An 18,178-nucleotide genomic window follows, 5' to 3' on the forward strand; every position below is an offset into this window, starting at 1 on the left:
CTAGTCTAAACATGACATTCGGGTTAATATTGCGTTAGTAGAATATGAGTTATGAACCAAAATCCAGCCATTTTTATCCTTCTGAGGGGGCGGCCATTTTGCCACTTGCTGTCCGTCGACTGAAGATGACATCACAGTTGCTCAGGGCTCAGGCTACGGCCAATCACAGTTCACCTGTTTTCTGAAGCTGAGCTGTGATTGGTAGCTGAGACCTGAGCAACTGTGATGTCATTTTCACTCAACAGTACGTGGCAAAATGGCCGCCTTCCAATACTGATAAAAAATGCTGGATCATATTCTACTAACGCTATTTTAACCACAATACCATATTTTGAGTTGACATCCCCTTTAATTAAATTTGCATTAACACAACTACAACAGTTCCAAAAAAGGGAAGCAAGGAGGACGTAAATGGCCAGCATAGAGTCCAGAAGCTTAAAGACCAATAATAGAGTGTTAGAACTTACACATGTTTGCGGTGGCAGTCAGTGATCTTGTCCCGGATGGCGTCTTGGTCTGGCAGGTATTTATTGTGCAGAAGATGCTGCCAGCTTTGGGTCTCATCAAAGTCTCCTATCTCCGCTGAATTTGGGGAAAGACAGGAAGATTTGTGGAGGAAGGGAGACAAATGAAGATACAGTACAGGAGTTAGGTGAGTTGAGATGGCAGGGCGGAAAAAGTACAGTGCAAGAACTCATTTAATTTCGGCCAACTCATTTAATCGGAGCAGAGTTGCAAATACAATCATTTATTTTGATTTGTGACTGCTACAGTTTGTCTACATTTGGGCTCAGTGAAACAGTGCTCCAGTTGTTCCAGCAGATGGAGCCGCACCAACGAAGCTGGAATGGAACAGTTCCACATAATTTTTCAATCAAACAAGACAGACACACTTAGGATTGTTCAGCCTTGGCAGAGGCCTGCGCTCAGCTGGTTTCTATTCTAGTTCTACATTTATTCATCCCCGCATGCAGTACTGGTGTATGGGCACAGCAATGACAGTTTCCCTAGCAACCAATACATTTTCTTCAGCCTGCTGCGCTGCATGCATCCCACTGCTGAAACCATGAATAGATTCATGTGTTCAGTGAAATAAGTTTTAAATACAAATGGTACCATTCAACCTTTAGATGCCCAATTTCAGATACAATCGCCACAGTTGTATATTTAGATGGATGATTTCAGTCTTTTGCGTTGTGACAAACTCATTGTAGTTTATGCGCTGCTTTCTGCCTATTTCGTTGAGTTTCGTGATACACCTGCCTCCACCATTCCCATCACCAACTGTGACATCAACTACTGGTAAGTGACACTCCTTTCTCTTACACTGGATAATGTGTGAGACCATCAGGGCGGCGCTCGAGTCGTTACAGATGAGATTACCGCAGGCCAGGTCGCGCTTGATCTGCAGAGCAAATAAATACCTAAAGGCAAGCAGAAGCAGATGGAAGGAGGTTACTGGCCAAGAATTGTGAATATCAGTGTAAATACTTTGCTGTGCTCATTGCATTGCAGTCATATGTAAAGCAGAATACACTTCCAATAAATATGAGAACATAAGTATATGGCCGGTTCAGTCGAATTAAACATTGATGGGAAATCGGCCTACTATGTCTCCGTCTATTTGGTCTGCATGTATCCTAATCCAGTGAGCCACACAAAATGGTCCAATTTCACAGAATTTGTCTAAAAAATATTATTTATTTACTTGAAATAATGTCTCTTTGCTCATTTAGCCATGTCGGTGACAGTGTGACATGCAGAACAATGAAATGTTCTTCTCTTTGATAGCAGAAGGGAAATAAATGTGTGTATCCGCCTGCTGCCATTCATACAAACAAATACTGGTACATTCATGTGACATTTTTGTTTGATGGTTTTTCTAATGCAAAATATGCACCTTGGCTCAAAGTTTGGGAAACATGGTCCTAATTAATGGAAATTCTGACAATAGTGATAAAGACACAAAGGGGGAAAAATGAGCAACACTTCCTGCCTGTTGCTGAAGTCAGCTAGCCTGCTCAATAACAACAGTCTAAGTGTTCAGAGAGATCAAACTAGCCAGGCTTTGTGTGCCACCAGTAAATATAGAGCAGACACAATTCAGAAATTAAACCTCCTCAGATAAGTGTGCGCATGTGTGTGAGAAAACCTACTGAGTCAGCTCCTCCATGATCTGCGTGTGGTCAGGAGGGAAGAACTTGACCACGAAACGAAGAATAGTGTTATTCGGCCCTTGAATGGGGAGGGAGGGAGGGGAACTTGTTATTAAAGAGAAAATGTTATATATTTTTTGTCATCTTATATTTTTGTGACAAATACCAACTATCAAAAGATCTCATACAAAACTTGGCGCATCATTATAATGGTAAAATGGTAGGATTTGCACTACAAGGGGATCGCCAAGGGAAAACCTTAAATGTAGCTTTTATGTTAACTTAGGTTAACTTAAAAATGACCCCAATTTTTTTTTAAAGGGAAAGTCAACCTTAAACATTTATTGACAATAATACAGTATATGTTACCTCACTAGTCTAAATATGACATTCTGATTAATATTACATTTGTGGAATATGAGTTATGAAGCAAAATCCAGCCATTTTTATCCATCTCAAGGGGCGGCCATTTTGCCACTTGCTGTCGACTGAAGATGACATCACAGTTGCTAGGCAATGACCAATTTCCTGTTTTCTGTAGCTGAGCTGTGATTGGTTGTTACATGAGACCTGAGCAACGGTGATGCTATTTTCACTCGATAGCAAGTTCTTCTGATATTGATACAAAATGCTGGATTTTCCTGCTTATCTCATAGTCCACTAACGCAATATTAACCAGAATACTGTATTTAGATTAGTGGGGCTGCATAGAACATATTATCGTCAAGAAATTTGGGGGGGGGGGGGGGGTTGACTTCCCCTTTACAGTACAATACATTTATGCAACGTACGTCGGATCTGCTTCATCGTTGGCTTTAACAGGTCCAGCCACACCTGTGTAAAGGTCAGAGTGAAACATTGAGGTCCAAGTCCCAAAAAGAGCTTTTCAAATGTGTGCATCTCACAGTCATCTTGCGTTGGTCCTGGTACTCCAGTCCAAAATAGTCTCCCTCCACCAGGTTGAGATGGACACAAATAAGGTCGAACAGCACTTTGCCGGGGGAGCGTTGCTGGAAAGAGAGATAAAATGCAGGAATTAGGTTATACTGAACTCGCGGCCTGAAGGCACAAGAGTATGATGTTGGAGATTAGGAGCTCTCTCATGCGTGTCTAATTAGATGGTTCACAGCAGAATGGGGCAGTGGACGCACCCCACCCCAAACAACTCTCTCCTAACGACAAGCGACTGATCTTTAACCTGACCAACAAGTGTAGGCTTGTAACCAACCAATAGGCCACAGGGAAAAGCTACGAGTTACTCATCCAGTGGTCTCAGCTGTGATCTGGCAAATAAGTAGTGCCAAAACACACAGAGCTGTGGAACCAAACCCTAAATTACCTAGGATATTTTTTTCACTGTTATACTGAGGCTGGGCGGTGAACCAGTAGTAGCACAGACAAACTAAAAATAAACATTTTATTGATAACATTTCTTTCAGACACTATTTTAAAAAAATCAGGTGTTTGTTTTTGGTCACAAAGTTTGAGAGCTACTATACTATATAGTATAATTTGTATACATGTTCTCTTGAAGTCCTGAAATTTGAAGTTTGATTAAACCAGAATGTTGTGCATGACATGTCAGCTAATCTTACAAGATTTTAGTTCACTGAGCATCAATTTTATTGTGAGACATCCCAACCAATGTACCAGTGGCGGCAATGAGGAAAACTATAAGACCATTGAGCAAGAAATGGTTGAATTTTAAGAACACAGTAGACATTTTCCTGTCCTTGCTGCTCAATATGGTGACGAATTCCACAGTAATGCTAAAAGAAAGGAATGTATCCTGGAAAGTGAGCTATGCTTGGTCGTTACAAGAAGCGGCTCACCCTGTAATCACATGTGGTAATCCTCTGCTGCATGTCAGTGTGTCCTATCGGTTGCCATCAAAATGTTGTGAGTAAAAACAGTTTTACTATGAACTGCTGAAAACGTGTTCAGCTTTGATTTCGATTTGATTTGGCTTGCGTGTGGTCAGCCTGAATGGACAAACACGCCCACGTGCGCTGACAGACAGGCAGACATACGCTCCTACAATAATAGTGAGCACTACCTTATTGCTGAGTCAGAATTTTTTTTTAATGTCACATTACAACCTGTGTGTGTTGGAATGACAGACAGACAGATGCCATACAAGAAGGCTGTGACTAACTCTTTATTCATTCATTCAGCCATTCATTCAGCGCTGTCATCTTGGATGAAAAGAGGTTCACTTCACACTCACTAGGACACGGCCATTCCAAGTTTAAGGACACATACTGTTCATTTTCCATGCACACACAGTAAATTCCAGGTCATTATTCACTTGGGTTAAGAATATCCTCGTAAAAATTATCGAAAAATATAAACCACAAATCTTCTCAGAATTGACACTCACAGTTAAGAAGAGACAAGGAAGCAGGAGCAAAGACGCATACCGTAGTTTAGACTGGAGCTTACTCAAACCTCAAACCAGGAATGCAAAACAATGCAAAAACATGAAAAACAGATACTTTGTAACTGCAAGATCATCTTATAATGTCCACTTCATCTACAACTATTCTTAATTTAGTCCAATCAAGAATATTCCGTTTAAATCGTTTTAATATACACATACATACACAAAAGTACTGCCTATTTTTAAGGGAAAACAGTCTCCTTAGTCTCAACTGCTGAGATTTTTCCAGGAAGCTTCAAGCATGCTTCAGGGATATATTACGTGTCACATTGGAGCGTACAAAGCAATATTTGTGAAGAATGGTGGGATTAAATATCAATAACATGGGCTTCATCAACACAGATCATGTCACCATAAACATTTGGACAAACTAAAGACCTTCACTTTAACGTTGAAACCTTTTGAGAGTCAAAACAGGCTAAGCAAATATGTCTCCAACCTTAATGTTACCACTAAAAGTCAGTCAGTGGACTCCTTTTCAAAACAATAACCCTAAAATAGTTCCATGCCTTGTGCAGCAGTACCTAAAATATATGCAAGAAGCATTTCGAATAAATGGTTTGCAGCAAACCATTTGCTCTTATTTTGGTCAATGTCCAAGTTTGAAAGGTTCACCAATTTCCAAAGGGAAACAGCAATGAAAATAGTAATACGTTATTGAAAAATAAGCTCTGTGTTACATACTATGACTGCAAAGGGAAGACTGACAGGTTGTTCATTTTAGTACTGAAACTATTAGGTGAATAAAGTTCTGTCATAGTATAAAAAGAAGAGCTGAGCCTTCCACAGTAAAATCATTCTCACACAAGACAACACATTATCCTACTTCAATAGCTATGGGCTATAAAGGGAGATATGCTCACGTGTGGCCGCCCTCACCCTTTGAGCTCAACCCCATTGAAAGCATCTTTAAAAGGGCATCATTGGGTGTAGACGGTACTATAGTCTAAGGTACGTCGTCCTGCTACCTGCTTCTTGCGTCTCCTCTAACCTCATGATCCACAAGTGAGTGACAGCGAACTAATGTTACATGCGGTATACCTGGTCGCGACACATTTTGTTTGTTTTATTTAATTTATTTTTATTACATTTTCTTGAAATCTACTTGGGTGGTGGCCAGTTTACTTGGGTGGCCTGCCCAAGTATTAACATGATGTGGGAAACACTGCGTTTGTGAATGTGCCGATTTTAAGTGCGCCTCACCTTGTGCCGCTCCAAATAGCCTACAAATGCGTCATCCGCACCGCACGTATCTATGCCCGCTGATGCAAACTACTGTACATTGACTATAAAGTGCAATTGCGCCGCCATAAAATGCTCAGTTGCTCACCCCACGTTTGGTGTTTAATGTACCATTCGCCAACATGTCTCTGATGTCTGTGGTAGACGTATGTCAATTTATATTGTGCTTTGTTAAAATGCCCATAATAAATAGGCCTAAATATTTTTTTTACAATAATAATATAATTTTAATTAATTATAATAAATGCAATGATAATTTTTAAAAAAATAGATAATTTTCTTTCTGTGTTTTGGCCAAGCATTTCTCATTTTTGTTTTTTTTATTTCGGCCCAAAAATGTCATTTCGGTGCATCCCTAATTATTATTATTATTATTATTATTATTATTATTATTATTGTTATTATTATTATTATTAAACCAGAGATCGTTAGCATCTTTAATTAACAAAATCATTGTGTACTGTTGTGTAATTTACCTCCCCTCCCCCAAAAAATAAAAACCAACTGTCATCATGGTAGTTTTGTTCAAAATCCCCATAATCACAGAAATTAGTAAAATTTTTCATGAAAAATGGCACGGTTAAAACATTTTATTATCTGCACATTGCACATACATACAGTATACCGTTTAGCATGCTACTAATGCTAGCTGCGGAGTGGGTGTGAAAACGCTAATGCTTCAAATTCTTATCCAGACTCACACACAGTCACTCCACTCAGGCTCACTCCAATACACAAGCTCCTTCATTTTTGTCATATTTTTAACCACGATTGCATACTTGTGTTGGGTGGAGGATTAACTAGATTAACCAGGATTAACCAACGATTAACCAGTGGAAGCAGGATTTCCCCCGTTCTGACTCTCAACCTGCCGAGCCGCGGTCAAGGCAGGGGTTAGGTTTCATACAAGCCGTCTGTTCAGAATCGAGACCAATACCATACCACCACAGCTCATCACATTTAGAATAATTAGAGAGCAGGAGAAGTGGCCCGGGCCTCAACAGCCGACTGTCCATCAGCAAGCCAAGTTGGAATCTGGCGACATGCCTGGAAACCATCATACAACGTCTGGCACAAAAAAAAAAAAAATCCAGATTTAGCAGCCAAAAGCTCCTCCAGACTTGGATATAACAGTCTATCCCTTTTGAAACGTTGAATTTCCTTCTAAGTCTCCTGGTGTACAAGATACAAAGTAGAAAGAGAACTCAAACGATCATTTTCCATCACAAGTCACCAATCAACAGTGGCTTTTTGCAGCTGGTGCATTTCATTTCTATGTGCTTTTCATTTAGTGACTCATGCGGGTTTTGCAGCAGACAAATTATAGTAATCCTCCTCCTCTATTCAAGGAGGCTGTATAAAATACACGTCACAATGATATGGCATCTTAAGGCAGCTTCAGCAGAGCAAGTATTTCAGACTTTTTTTTTTCTTCTTTTAACCGCGAATTAGGTTATCTTGTCAATCCTAAATCAAACTTGTTTCATACGAGATGTGTCAGAAAAGTTCCATGACGGGTGTCAGAAAAGCCATTGTTTCAAACCCAAATTACAAAGTATGTCTTCAAAGTGATCCTTTGACGTTTGTTTCATTTAGTGCGCAAGAAAGGTTGTGTCAGGACAACTATTGGCTGCTTCACCACAACCACGCTCTTTCTTACAATCTTCTGAGCATCCGGCAGTTCCTGGCTGAGACAAACCGGAGCACCCAACCTGGCCTGATGCGTTTTTTCCCCGTCCCGTTAAGACGTGGACAATCTCAAGATAGCCATGTTGACACCGCTACAGAGGATTCCAAGAGAATCCTGGGAAAGGCTGGGAAAGCGCTTTAAGACTCCAAAGGGATTACTTTGCACGGCAAAAGTTGTAGTTTGGGTTTGAACTACATCTTTTGTCACACAAGTCCTTCAACCTTACTGCCACACCTTATACACTTCAGTGCAATGCTTAACCAAAGCTGTCCCAAATTAGTAATGTGGCTCCTATCTAATATCACTCACTACTATCACTAACATCCTATAATTGCACACTTACATATATTACATATATTAAATTGATGATAAAGAACTCTTAACATTGTACCACAAAACAAAATCCCATTTAAGATGTGTGCCTGCCTGATTAATAAAATAACGTACTGTCTGACAATTGGTGAGCCAATAAAAACTGACCTGAAGTTTAGAAATGCAGCCATTAAACTTAAAACAACATTTGAGATCTAAAGCACTCCACTTGCCTTAAGTGCCTCAGCATTCACACACCTGCCCGATGTTTTCCTAAAATCTTTGATTCATTTCCAACCAGGAATCATTTTCTTTTTCCTCAAGTATTTCATGTCACGCTCCACCTCCAAGCCAAGTAAAATATTCTCACCATCTGTGCTCATACTTTTGTTTTTATGAAATATGGATGCCAGCCTGGAATTGGTCCGTTGCGACGATCACAAACATGAAAAGCGAAGGTTTTGAATATGTCATGAGGTGTTCCAGCGGCTTTCATCTGGATTTGTTGCTTTTCTTGGAAGTATTGAGCCTTTCAAAAGGCAGATTTGGAAGCATGCAATGCCCCGTGATCTGTACAACTCGGGAGGGACGAGCACAGATGCAAACCAGATGGCTAAGAGGGATGACAAAAACCCTCTGAAGAAGAGAACTAAAGAATGAAAATGCAAAACATCTCAGACGCTACTCTTCCTTTGGTAGCCTCTGCGAATTCAGAAAGGAAGATTTTCACTGCAGCTCCTTGCCAAGCACAAGAGAGCATGCTTTTTGCTTTGACTTTAAACATGGCCAGTCCAGAGGGGAAAACACTGAAAATGACGAGGAAAGGGAATAAGCTTTACCATAACTCAGCTTCAATCTGGCTATATTGCTGTTGACTGAGATGCTGTGTCCAAACTTTATCCCTTGAATCGAACTGAACATACTACAGGTCAGAACCCCGGCACAAGAAAACAAAACAAAATAAAACAAAAAATGAAATATATTTGTCCATTTAGCAAGGCAGCAGGGAGAGGGCTTCCTCGTCTGTCCACCAATCACAACCTCTCGCTCAGATTAGTCCAGAAAAACGGCTTATCCCTGCTGGCAAGACGTCAAAGTCACTTCCTCTACCACACAACTAGATCGAAAAGAACTCACACACTCCAGCATGGCGACTTACCTGCTTGCACTAACAGCAAGGCATTATAGGCAATCAATCTGGCAACATAATGAAAATGCCTACAGGTGAATGACAGTGAGGTGTGTAGCTGGTGTGTGTGCGCTTGTTATGCCTCACAGCACAATTGAGGAAAACAAATTAAGTACATGCAGAGCCCTTGTCCCATTAAAAAAAAAAAAGCAATTAGCATCCCATGCCTGTTGGCAGAGGGGTGTAGTCTGCCTCCCATAATAATGAACCCCATAAATTTCACGACTCTCAGAGAGACACACATTCATGATGCGGCAGGGAGACCATTGGGCTTGTTCTGAAAATTCAAATGATCAAGATACCAACTAACCAAACAGTCTTTATTTCGTTCATGAAACCTAAAAAGACAATTGGACAACGATCTAACCCAGGGTTATGAAAAGTATGGCTTGCGAGCCACATCGGGCCAAATCTGCTCTTTAATCAGGACCACTGAAGATTCATTTATCCATTATTGTTCCTAAAATTGGTTCCTTAATTTGTAATTATTCATTTTAAATTCATTTTCTATCTCATTAAATAGTTTGTTAATTTAATGTAAATAAAGAACAATATGTTAGTAGAATAAACATGTTTAATGACATAAAATACAATTAAAATATTTTTTTTACATAAAATACTAATTTTTTAAAATTGAATTAACCACTTTACAATTCTTTGTCTAAATAATTTGTTAATATAAATATTTTTTTACAAAGTAAAAATGTTAAAAAAAATACATTATTATCAAAACAAACTTATATTACATAAAATAGAAAAACAGTAGTATTTTATTTGTATTTTATTTTATTACATAATATAATTGATTCTTGAACAAAACAACTAAAATACACATGAATTATTTTGTTATTAAAATAAATAATTTAACAAATTATCCATATAAATGAACTTTAAAAAAAATTTGTTTTAATCCTCAACTGACTAATGACCTGCAGGCCCATCTGTCTATTAAAAAAATTCAAGTCAAAATTTAAAAAATTCCAATGTGGCTCTCGAGCTCAAGCGTTTGCCCACCCATGGTCTACTTTCTTCTTGTTTTGACTCAAAGTCCAGCTGTGCGAAATTTTTAAGCTTCAGTATGTAATCTTCCATTATGTCAGAAACGGAAATTAAAACGAAATAGACCTGAAGTGCTTCCTCACTGGGGGATATCATTCACAGCATTAACAAAAACAACAAGCATCCCATCTGCACCCATGCAGACTGGACAGAGTGTGCTGGGACCATGGTGAAACACCTCCATGGGGGACGGATGCGTGTGGTGAATACCCTCGCTATTTCAGTGAAATCGTTCTATTTCTCCATGACAGCGAGCGGAACAGAGCTCGGGCCCCTCTGCTGGGCCCCATCCTGCTCCCTTTCACTCAGAAGCGTCTCTGGCTCCCTGAGTCCTCATCTCACATTCATTGCTCTTGCCATGTCCGCCGTGCTTTTGGAGGGGACAGCTCATTCTGTTACCCTGTCTTTAAACCCAGCACGTCCCAATACTTCCACGTGGCTCTCACACATGGATAAATAGATGCTGTCACAGGCAGAATTGCTATTCCGTGCTCTGCTTTCACGGAAGTCACTGACCACAGGAATGAGGCAGGCAATGCCGTCTTGCGTAACACAGAACCGTTTGTGTGTGGGATGCTGCTTCCATGTGATCAATCGGTATGGGAATTTGCCACTGAAGGCCATTGTGGTACAGCATTGCTAAATTAATGCATTTAATGGTGACCAAAGACTTGTGCACAACCTTTTTTTTTTTTTGTCAATAAAAGCAAAACGGCAATTCTTTAGTTTGAAATGGCAGCTGCAAGTAAGAATTGCAAAACGTTTTAAATGTATAGAGAGGACTGGACCGTAGGGATAGACGTGCCGATATCGGCGTTGGCCTTTCTTTTTTTTTTTAAATCTGATGGCCGATAAAGCTGGCACCTCACTGAGCGGTGAATGCTTGCGAACATAGCCAAATTTAGTTTTTTTTTTAAAGGATTTGTAATGTTCACAGACAATTTTTGCTTGTCACAGAAAAATTTCTAGCTAAATCAGACAATTTTTCACTGTCTGCAAAGATCTTTTGAAACCTTTTAATTTCACCTTGGGAATGACCTACACTTTTTATTTTTATTTTTAAATGAAAGACAGATTTAAAATTAAGAAAAAAGTAGAAAACTTTAGGGAGCTTTTTACTTGCTTAATTTTGAATTTAGCTTGACACATGCTGATGACCCGGGAAGCTCCCTGTGATTTAAAAAGAAAAAAATATTAAACAAACCTGTAAATTCTTTATAGGTTTAAAATTTGAAGAAAAAGTTGTTGTTTTTTAATTGACGCAAAAATGTTCTCTTTTACTGCATATGAATATCAGCTTGATATCTCGGTTATCGGTCTTCTTGACTACTAATAGTCGGTATCAGTAGTAGACCGATTTGTGTATCATACGTGCATGATGCACATTAGCTGGCGACTCAAATATCTTCAGTCTTGGGGGACAGCGGCGAAGTGATGTCGCGTCTGAATCTGATACACTTCTCTCCCTTAATACTCTCCCCTGTCACTTATCATGGTTTGATCTCTTTTGCTCCGCCCACCTCACACACACAGATCATAAAGCCACAATCCAATCATGCAACAAAAACCCCACACAGTAATCTTGTTGCGCCTGAACACGCACGCCCGTCTTGGTCTTTAAAGCCGCTGGCGTCCAACAAAGACGTCAGTCAAGATGAGGACGTATTGGACAGTCTTATGAGGATTAAGGTCAAGTAAGATTGCCGGATGAGAAGAAATTATTGACTAATTAGAGACTTGTGAGGGGAAAGGATACTACAGTCTTCTTTTATGAATCAGCAGTTGTGGCTCTAAATGTGCGTTTTGACTACACACGCATCATCTAATCCAATTGGGACTCTGTGAGGTGTGTGTGTGTGGGGGGGAGGGGGTATTTCACAAAGCAATAAACGTCACTGCTCCCCGGGGAATATGAAGATGGTGCAGATGTCTGCAGAGTTGTATGTGACTGCAAATTAGCAAATGGGAATACATGTTCAATATTACTAATTACCCGGAATGTCCTGTCACTGCAAAACAGTTAAATAGGATTTCAGTGCCTCCCATAATGAATACCATGCTCCCTCATGAGCGCACATTCCCAGCTGATTTTATTAAAAGCAGAAAGATCTTTTGGGATGAATGCCTGCATGTGCAAAAGCTGGACTGTGCTGAAAGGAAAAGATAGATTCCTTCATCAGTGTGAGCTGCTTATCTTTGCATTCACACGTTAGGTGGGACAACTGCACAAACATGGCACAGGACATGATTGGGTGAGACAATGGCTCCCTTGTTTTCATAGTCAGTAATAATAAGCAGTGAAAGTGTTTCATTTGCTTCCTGTGATTGCGACGCTTTTGTCCCGCTATACTTTTAGCCACAGGCACAACCTAGCTTAGAAAAGTCAATAACTGATGCCTCCACAAATGTACAGCTCTACTCGACAGACAATAACTTGAAGTCTTCCTTCTCCAAAACTGGCACAATGCTTTCACATATGAATGACACAATTGCGTGGCGGAATTTCCTGAATATTAATAAATATCAAATGTCATCATTATACCTCCTGGCAGCCTCTCTGAGGAGCCTTTTCACTAAGCAGCATTGCATCAGATACACGCATCCTAACAAATAAAGCCTGCCAAGATTGGCTTCTTTTAACTTGATTTTTCAATACAACAGATGTGAGTAATGCTATTTATGTGGGTACGGTACACTATGTGACCACTTTGGCTATGTGGTTGTATTAAACACACAATGTGTAATTTTTCGTCTTATGCTGAATTTCACCATAAATTTCAACTGGGAAAAGTATTAAAAAGCTTAAAGCCTCTTAGGAAAAGAATTTCTAAAGCCCAATAAGAGTGAAAGTTTGCGACGCTAACGAATGTTGATTTCAGGTCAGGGTTTGTTCAAGGTTGTAATGTTTGCTAAATGTTCTTTAAACAGTTTTTAGCGGTTCTATAAACAGTCTTAATGGTCTTTCTTGAGAACATTTAAAGACCTTAAAATAGGGCTGGATATGGATTCTAATTTCCTCAATTGATTCGATTTTGATTCACAAGACTTCAGTTTGATTCAATTTCAATTTTCTTCTAATCGCTTCACTTCACTTCAGTTCAATATTGATTACTTATGGAACACCAAGTCTCCTTAAATATCAAAGACATGATAAAATCTCCACAAACATTAAATTCCAAATTAAATTTTGCGGAGGAAATAACTGGTTAAATGATTTAGTGTAATAATCACGTAAGTGTTACACAAACATTGGCATCAGCAAGAATGAGATGAAAATTATTTTTTTATATTATTTATATATATAATAATATATATTTATATATATTATAATTCAATAATTGTAAATATAAAATAAAAATATTCTGAATTGTCTTAAAGTACAATCAGTCAGTCAGGTCTTTCATAAATGCAAGAAAATACTTTTAAATTCACGTGAACAGTAAAATACCTCCCAAAAATCTTGGCCTTTAAAATTCTATTATAAATTTATGGGGAAAGGAGATATTAAAATAATCAATTCATGGTTTCATGAATCAATATCAGGCTAGAAAAGGAAAATCGATTCAATATCGATTATTCAATGTTTTAAACCCAGCTCTACCTTGAAATAACCCTGACTTAAAATCAACATAGAAGAAGGTTTAAACTAGCTCACGGTACCACAGACGTTACTCACCGATATCTGGAAGACTTCCTGTGCGTCATCCAACATCTGCACCCTGATCGAGACTTTTCTTCCTGGTGCCTGTGCAGGTGGACGAAGACCAGGCTCCAGGGTGGACACCCCAAAGCTTTCGGGAGCGCCCAGCCTGTGGCCGGCCGTGGATGGCCTGTCAGCTGGTTCAACCATGGCGGGGCTGTTGGCCGCTGCTCTCAATCTGTTCCCGTCTGCTGGAGAAACAGAAGAAGGGCTGTGATTCTTCTCCAAATGGCTGGCAGATTGTGTCTGTTTTTCCAAATTAAACCGGCTGCGACCTTTTCAGTCAGCCATTTGAGTATTTTTATATTCTGGTCTTCACATTCCACTTGGGCATTTCCGTAGACACCCAAGTTTTTACATGGGCCCTCACTCTAAATTGCACTATATATTACTGCCCTTTTGGGTGTGTACCCAATCCATCCAAAAACATATGTTTTACAATAAGCTGGAAACTGAAGGAGTGAAATGTATAATGAAAGACCCCCTTATCGTTACCCTGTATTCTATGGCTGAAAGAGAGCAAGTTAGTGTACTGAAAATGTGCAACAAATCTCATTAGTTGCTAGTTACAAAAATATGTATACAGTATATATATATTTTATTTTTTTTTTAATCACAGTGATTTTGTCCATGAGTTGGGCTGATGGCATGTGCATAAAACTGCGGTGAGACACGTGCAGGTGGGATTTACGGCATTTTCCTACAAACCGACGAGTCCAGACTTGCCAAAGCTTCACAAGTAGGGCAAATGAGACACGGTCTGAGAATACACAAAGACACAACCCCCCACAACTCATACAGCAGCACACCAACCTTTCAGCACCCCCCACCTCTACCCTGCACACGATAAACCTCCGCCTCAGACAATAAATATCCTCTCAGACGGTCTGTGACATCACGTCTGAGGAATGTTTTACAAGACAATTCTGACAACGCACATACACGCTTTAAAGCGCAAATTTTTTGAAGAAATGAAAATAGCTTTTTTTTCCACACCTTCCCACTTTAGTATACTGACCTGACAAATCAATGTGTAGTGGTGGTAAAGGGAGAACAGAACGTGCGTTTGTCATTTACATATCATGTCGATTAAAAGGTCACGAGAGGCAACCCTTCCTTTTTTTTTTTTTTTGGAAGGCAACCCTTCCAGTGTTATCATTCAACCTATACAGCCGTTCCCATGTGTATGAATAAACAGACCCTTGTAAATATTTACATTTGGTACTTTTGGAGATATCCCTTTGCTTATGCTTGCTGACATGGAAGGTCACTGGAAATGAACACAAGGAACTGGTTTGACCTTCAAGTTACATACGCAGAGAAAATTGTTGGTACCACACTCTTGATGAAAGATAAATCCACCATGATCACTAAGATAACTTGAAATTGAGCAAAGTAATGCTAATGAATAAAAATTTACCGAACGATAAATGGGCTTCACTTGCATAGCGCTCAGAGCACAGCATCAAGAGCAACTGAGAGTTCAGTTCAGTATCTTGCTCAAGGACATTTCAACATGGTCACACACTTGAGCCATAAGACGTCATGAAAAATAGCCACTGAAATAAGAAATAGTTTCATTGTGGTGGTCCATTCAAAATAGTAACATTAACTTAATATTTAATTGCACAACGTTTTGAGGAAAAACACAATTGATTTCTGTAAGTCTCAATGTGATTTTTAGCATGTCAAAGGTATTTTGCCCCTATTCATGACCAAAGTGTTACAACCTCCAGTTTGAATGGTGCCTTCTCCAAACTATGTTTTGGCTTCTTTCGGAAATGTCCAAAAGTATTTATATTAGGGCCCGACCAATTAATCGGCCGCCGATTATAATCAGACGATTATTGGCCTCCAAACATTGGCCAATTGGCCTATTATTTTCCCCTTAAAGCTTTATTAAAGAAAAGTGAAGTTTTCGACGCTGTGAAAGTGCCCTGAATGCACCAGTTTGCTTTCATAGCATTAGCAATTAGCAAGTGTGTAGCGTATGTTATTCTGGCGATTCTGTTGTCCCTAAGCGTCCTTTAAGCTGTTTAATGACACCACAGTTGGAGTTAAGAATTGCATCCACTGTATATTTAAATACAAAACATGCTTCGTTTTTAAAACATCGCTAGCCTAGCGCTAATGCTAAAAGCGAAGGGAGGATCCCATTCAAATGCTAACAGGAAGTTAGCATCGACTTCGGGAGTGTTTTTCCTTCAAATAACAAATATCCACAAACAAATCTTGTGGCAACACATACCCACAGGTGAGATAACACCACGCACATGCACAATTTCTTCACAATGTGTGAGTAACAAGTTATTTTAATAGAATTCAATCGCATTTTTTTTCTGTACTCACTTTAAGTGTTTACACTATGGATGCACGGCACCACACTGCCCCCAAGAGGCCAAAACGCACAAGAGCAGTCAGTATTCCTGTTTTTTCAGTTGATATTATTTTAGTTTATTCTATTCTTATTTAACTTCTTATTGTTTTATGTTGTCACTGTCCTTTCACGTTATATTGAAAGTTGATATTTCAAGGATTCAAATACTTTTTTTTGTCAAAATTCAAGGATGCAAACTTGCAAACATCCAATGATTTCTTTTTTTGTCTTAACACACATTTCCACATGACATGGCACGAAATACAATCCCCGTGGTCCCAGATTAGCCCATTAAATCTCAAGAATTGTGAAAATAACATAAGATAAAAATATATAAAAGAAAAGGTCAATGCTTTACAGCAGTTTTAAACAAGTAAGAATGTTTTTATTATTGACACATAAATCTATAAAATAACTTGTATACTTCATGAATTTTTTTGCTAAGGTCATACTATAGACTTGTCATTCAAAGCAGAGAATCTTAATAGCGAAAGTTTGTGCGTAAGTGACACCCATTGAAAAGGAATTGGGGAGGGGAGGAGGGCTAATTTTATTCATTATATATATTTTTAAATAATCGTGAGATTTTTTCTGCCAAAAATCTGTAAAAAGCAAAAAAAGCGTATCGGTCGGGCCCTAATTTATATCAGGACTTTCTTATTAGTCTGGTGTTTTGTATTGGCTGAGTGTTATGTGGAAGACTCATGACTTGTAACTGCGACCTTGCTTTCTGACATTGGGCAGCATATTTCGCCTCTGAATGCCTTGAAACTTGATAGTCTTGAGAATTCATCGTAACCAGAATAGATTCAAGACATCCTGTGCCGGATTTAGCAAAGCAGCACCAGAATATAATTGAGTTTCCTCGTACAGTGTTCTTTTGTTTGTATGCAAAGCACAGGTGAATTTATTGGTACCCTTTTTTTAAAGAAAGAAAAACACAGTCACATGAACATTGTCCCAGTCGAATTGTCGCCTATCTTAAAATATTTCAACAAATTCCAGTCACATCAGTTTCAAGTTATTTCAGGGTACCAACAATTTTATCCACATACTTATTACAACAACAAATCACAAGTGGTTTATAGCCCCACTTGACCAGGTGACATTTTACTCTTAACAAACATCTGCAAGTTAAACAGCACCTCTACAACACTAAGAGTTTTAACAAGCTGCATGTTAACAGATTCAGATGCAGTCAGGATCTCTATGGCGGCAATAATGATATATATATATATTTTTTTACCAATATTAAGGATGACACGCGCTTGTTGTTACTTTGACCTATTTCTCGGATCAGCGGGTTGAGTGGAGGAAACGGGGAGGTAGTCAGCGGCGAGAGGGGAATGCTGAGCAAACTAGGCACATGGGCACAAAGGAAACCACTGTGGGAGCGTCTAACAGCGACGCTTTCACTTGGAGGGACGCTCACACAGCCTTTGAACTGGTGTTTAGAGGAACATTTCCCAGGGGTTTGTGGGAGTCAAAGCCAAGCGTTGGGGTTCCCATGCAATTGTGTGAGAGAGAGGGTCGACATGGGAGCCACAAAAACAAAATGTGGAGGGCAAAGTTGCACTTGACAAGATAAAGTGGCGGCATTTCCACTAAACATATTGACAATCAAAAGGACACGCGTTCTTCATTGTGTCAGTTGAAGGACGGCAATAAAAAAAACACACACGACACACCCGCAAAGAGCTACACTCAGGACACACAACTCTTAACTTTAACAGTGAGATAAAAGAATTGAACACTTGCAGTCGTGCACTTAAAATTAGGATTTGGGGCTGTGTACAATGAACAAATTGGCAAGGCAAAGGTGTGAAGGCACATTGTGCAAAAGAGGTGTGAGATCAGAGGTGATGCCCCCCTTTGACCTCACCCTGGAGGAGGGTGTCAACAAACAACAACATAAACTCTAAAAAACTTAAAATAAGGGGGGGGGGGGGGGGTAAAATGTTTAATAAACAAGTCTGTCCAGCATGGGGTATCTAGATCAAGTTTTTTTTCTCA

General features: G+C 39.3%; 1 protein-coding gene and 1 long non-coding RNA gene across 4 annotated transcripts in view; one reads left to right on the forward strand and one right to left on the reverse strand.

The window, feature by feature from the left end:
- LOC144056938 (FERM, ARHGEF and pleckstrin domain-containing protein 1-like) overlaps window positions 1-18,178 on the reverse strand; it is a 44,697-nt gene that overhangs the window by 25,021 nt on the left and 1,498 nt on the right. For all 3 annotated transcript variants that reach the window (XR_013295144.1, XM_077574105.1, XM_077574097.1), the window contains exons 2-7: window positions 13,765-13,979; window positions 3,062-3,166; window positions 2,948-2,990; window positions 2,157-2,235; window positions 1,327-1,424; window positions 468-582 (exon numbers count right to left, since the gene is read on the reverse strand). Coding sequence is in view for 2 of the 3 variants with exons in the window: in XM_077574105.1 (XP_077430231.1) it covers window positions 468-582; window positions 1,327-1,424; window positions 2,157-2,235; window positions 2,948-2,990; window positions 3,062-3,166; window positions 13,765-13,938 (614 nt within the window). In the remaining variant the exon portion in view is untranslated. The remainder of the gene's footprint in view (window positions 1-467; window positions 583-1,326; window positions 1,425-2,156; window positions 2,236-2,947; window positions 2,991-3,061; window positions 3,167-13,764; window positions 13,980-18,178) is intronic.
- On the forward strand, window positions 11,653-14,074 carry LOC144056982 (uncharacterized). The gene is made up of 2 exons (XR_013295147.1): window positions 11,653-11,777; window positions 13,842-14,074. It is a non-coding gene; the product is annotated as an uncharacterized LOC144056982 (long non-coding RNA).

The sequence above is a fragment of the Vanacampus margaritifer genome, chromosome 1 (genome assembly GCF_051991255.1).
Source record: "Vanacampus margaritifer isolate UIUO_Vmar chromosome 1, RoL_Vmar_1.0, whole genome shotgun sequence".
Classification (NCBI taxonomy): domain Eukaryota; kingdom Metazoa; phylum Chordata; class Actinopteri; order Syngnathiformes; family Syngnathidae; genus Vanacampus; species Vanacampus margaritifer.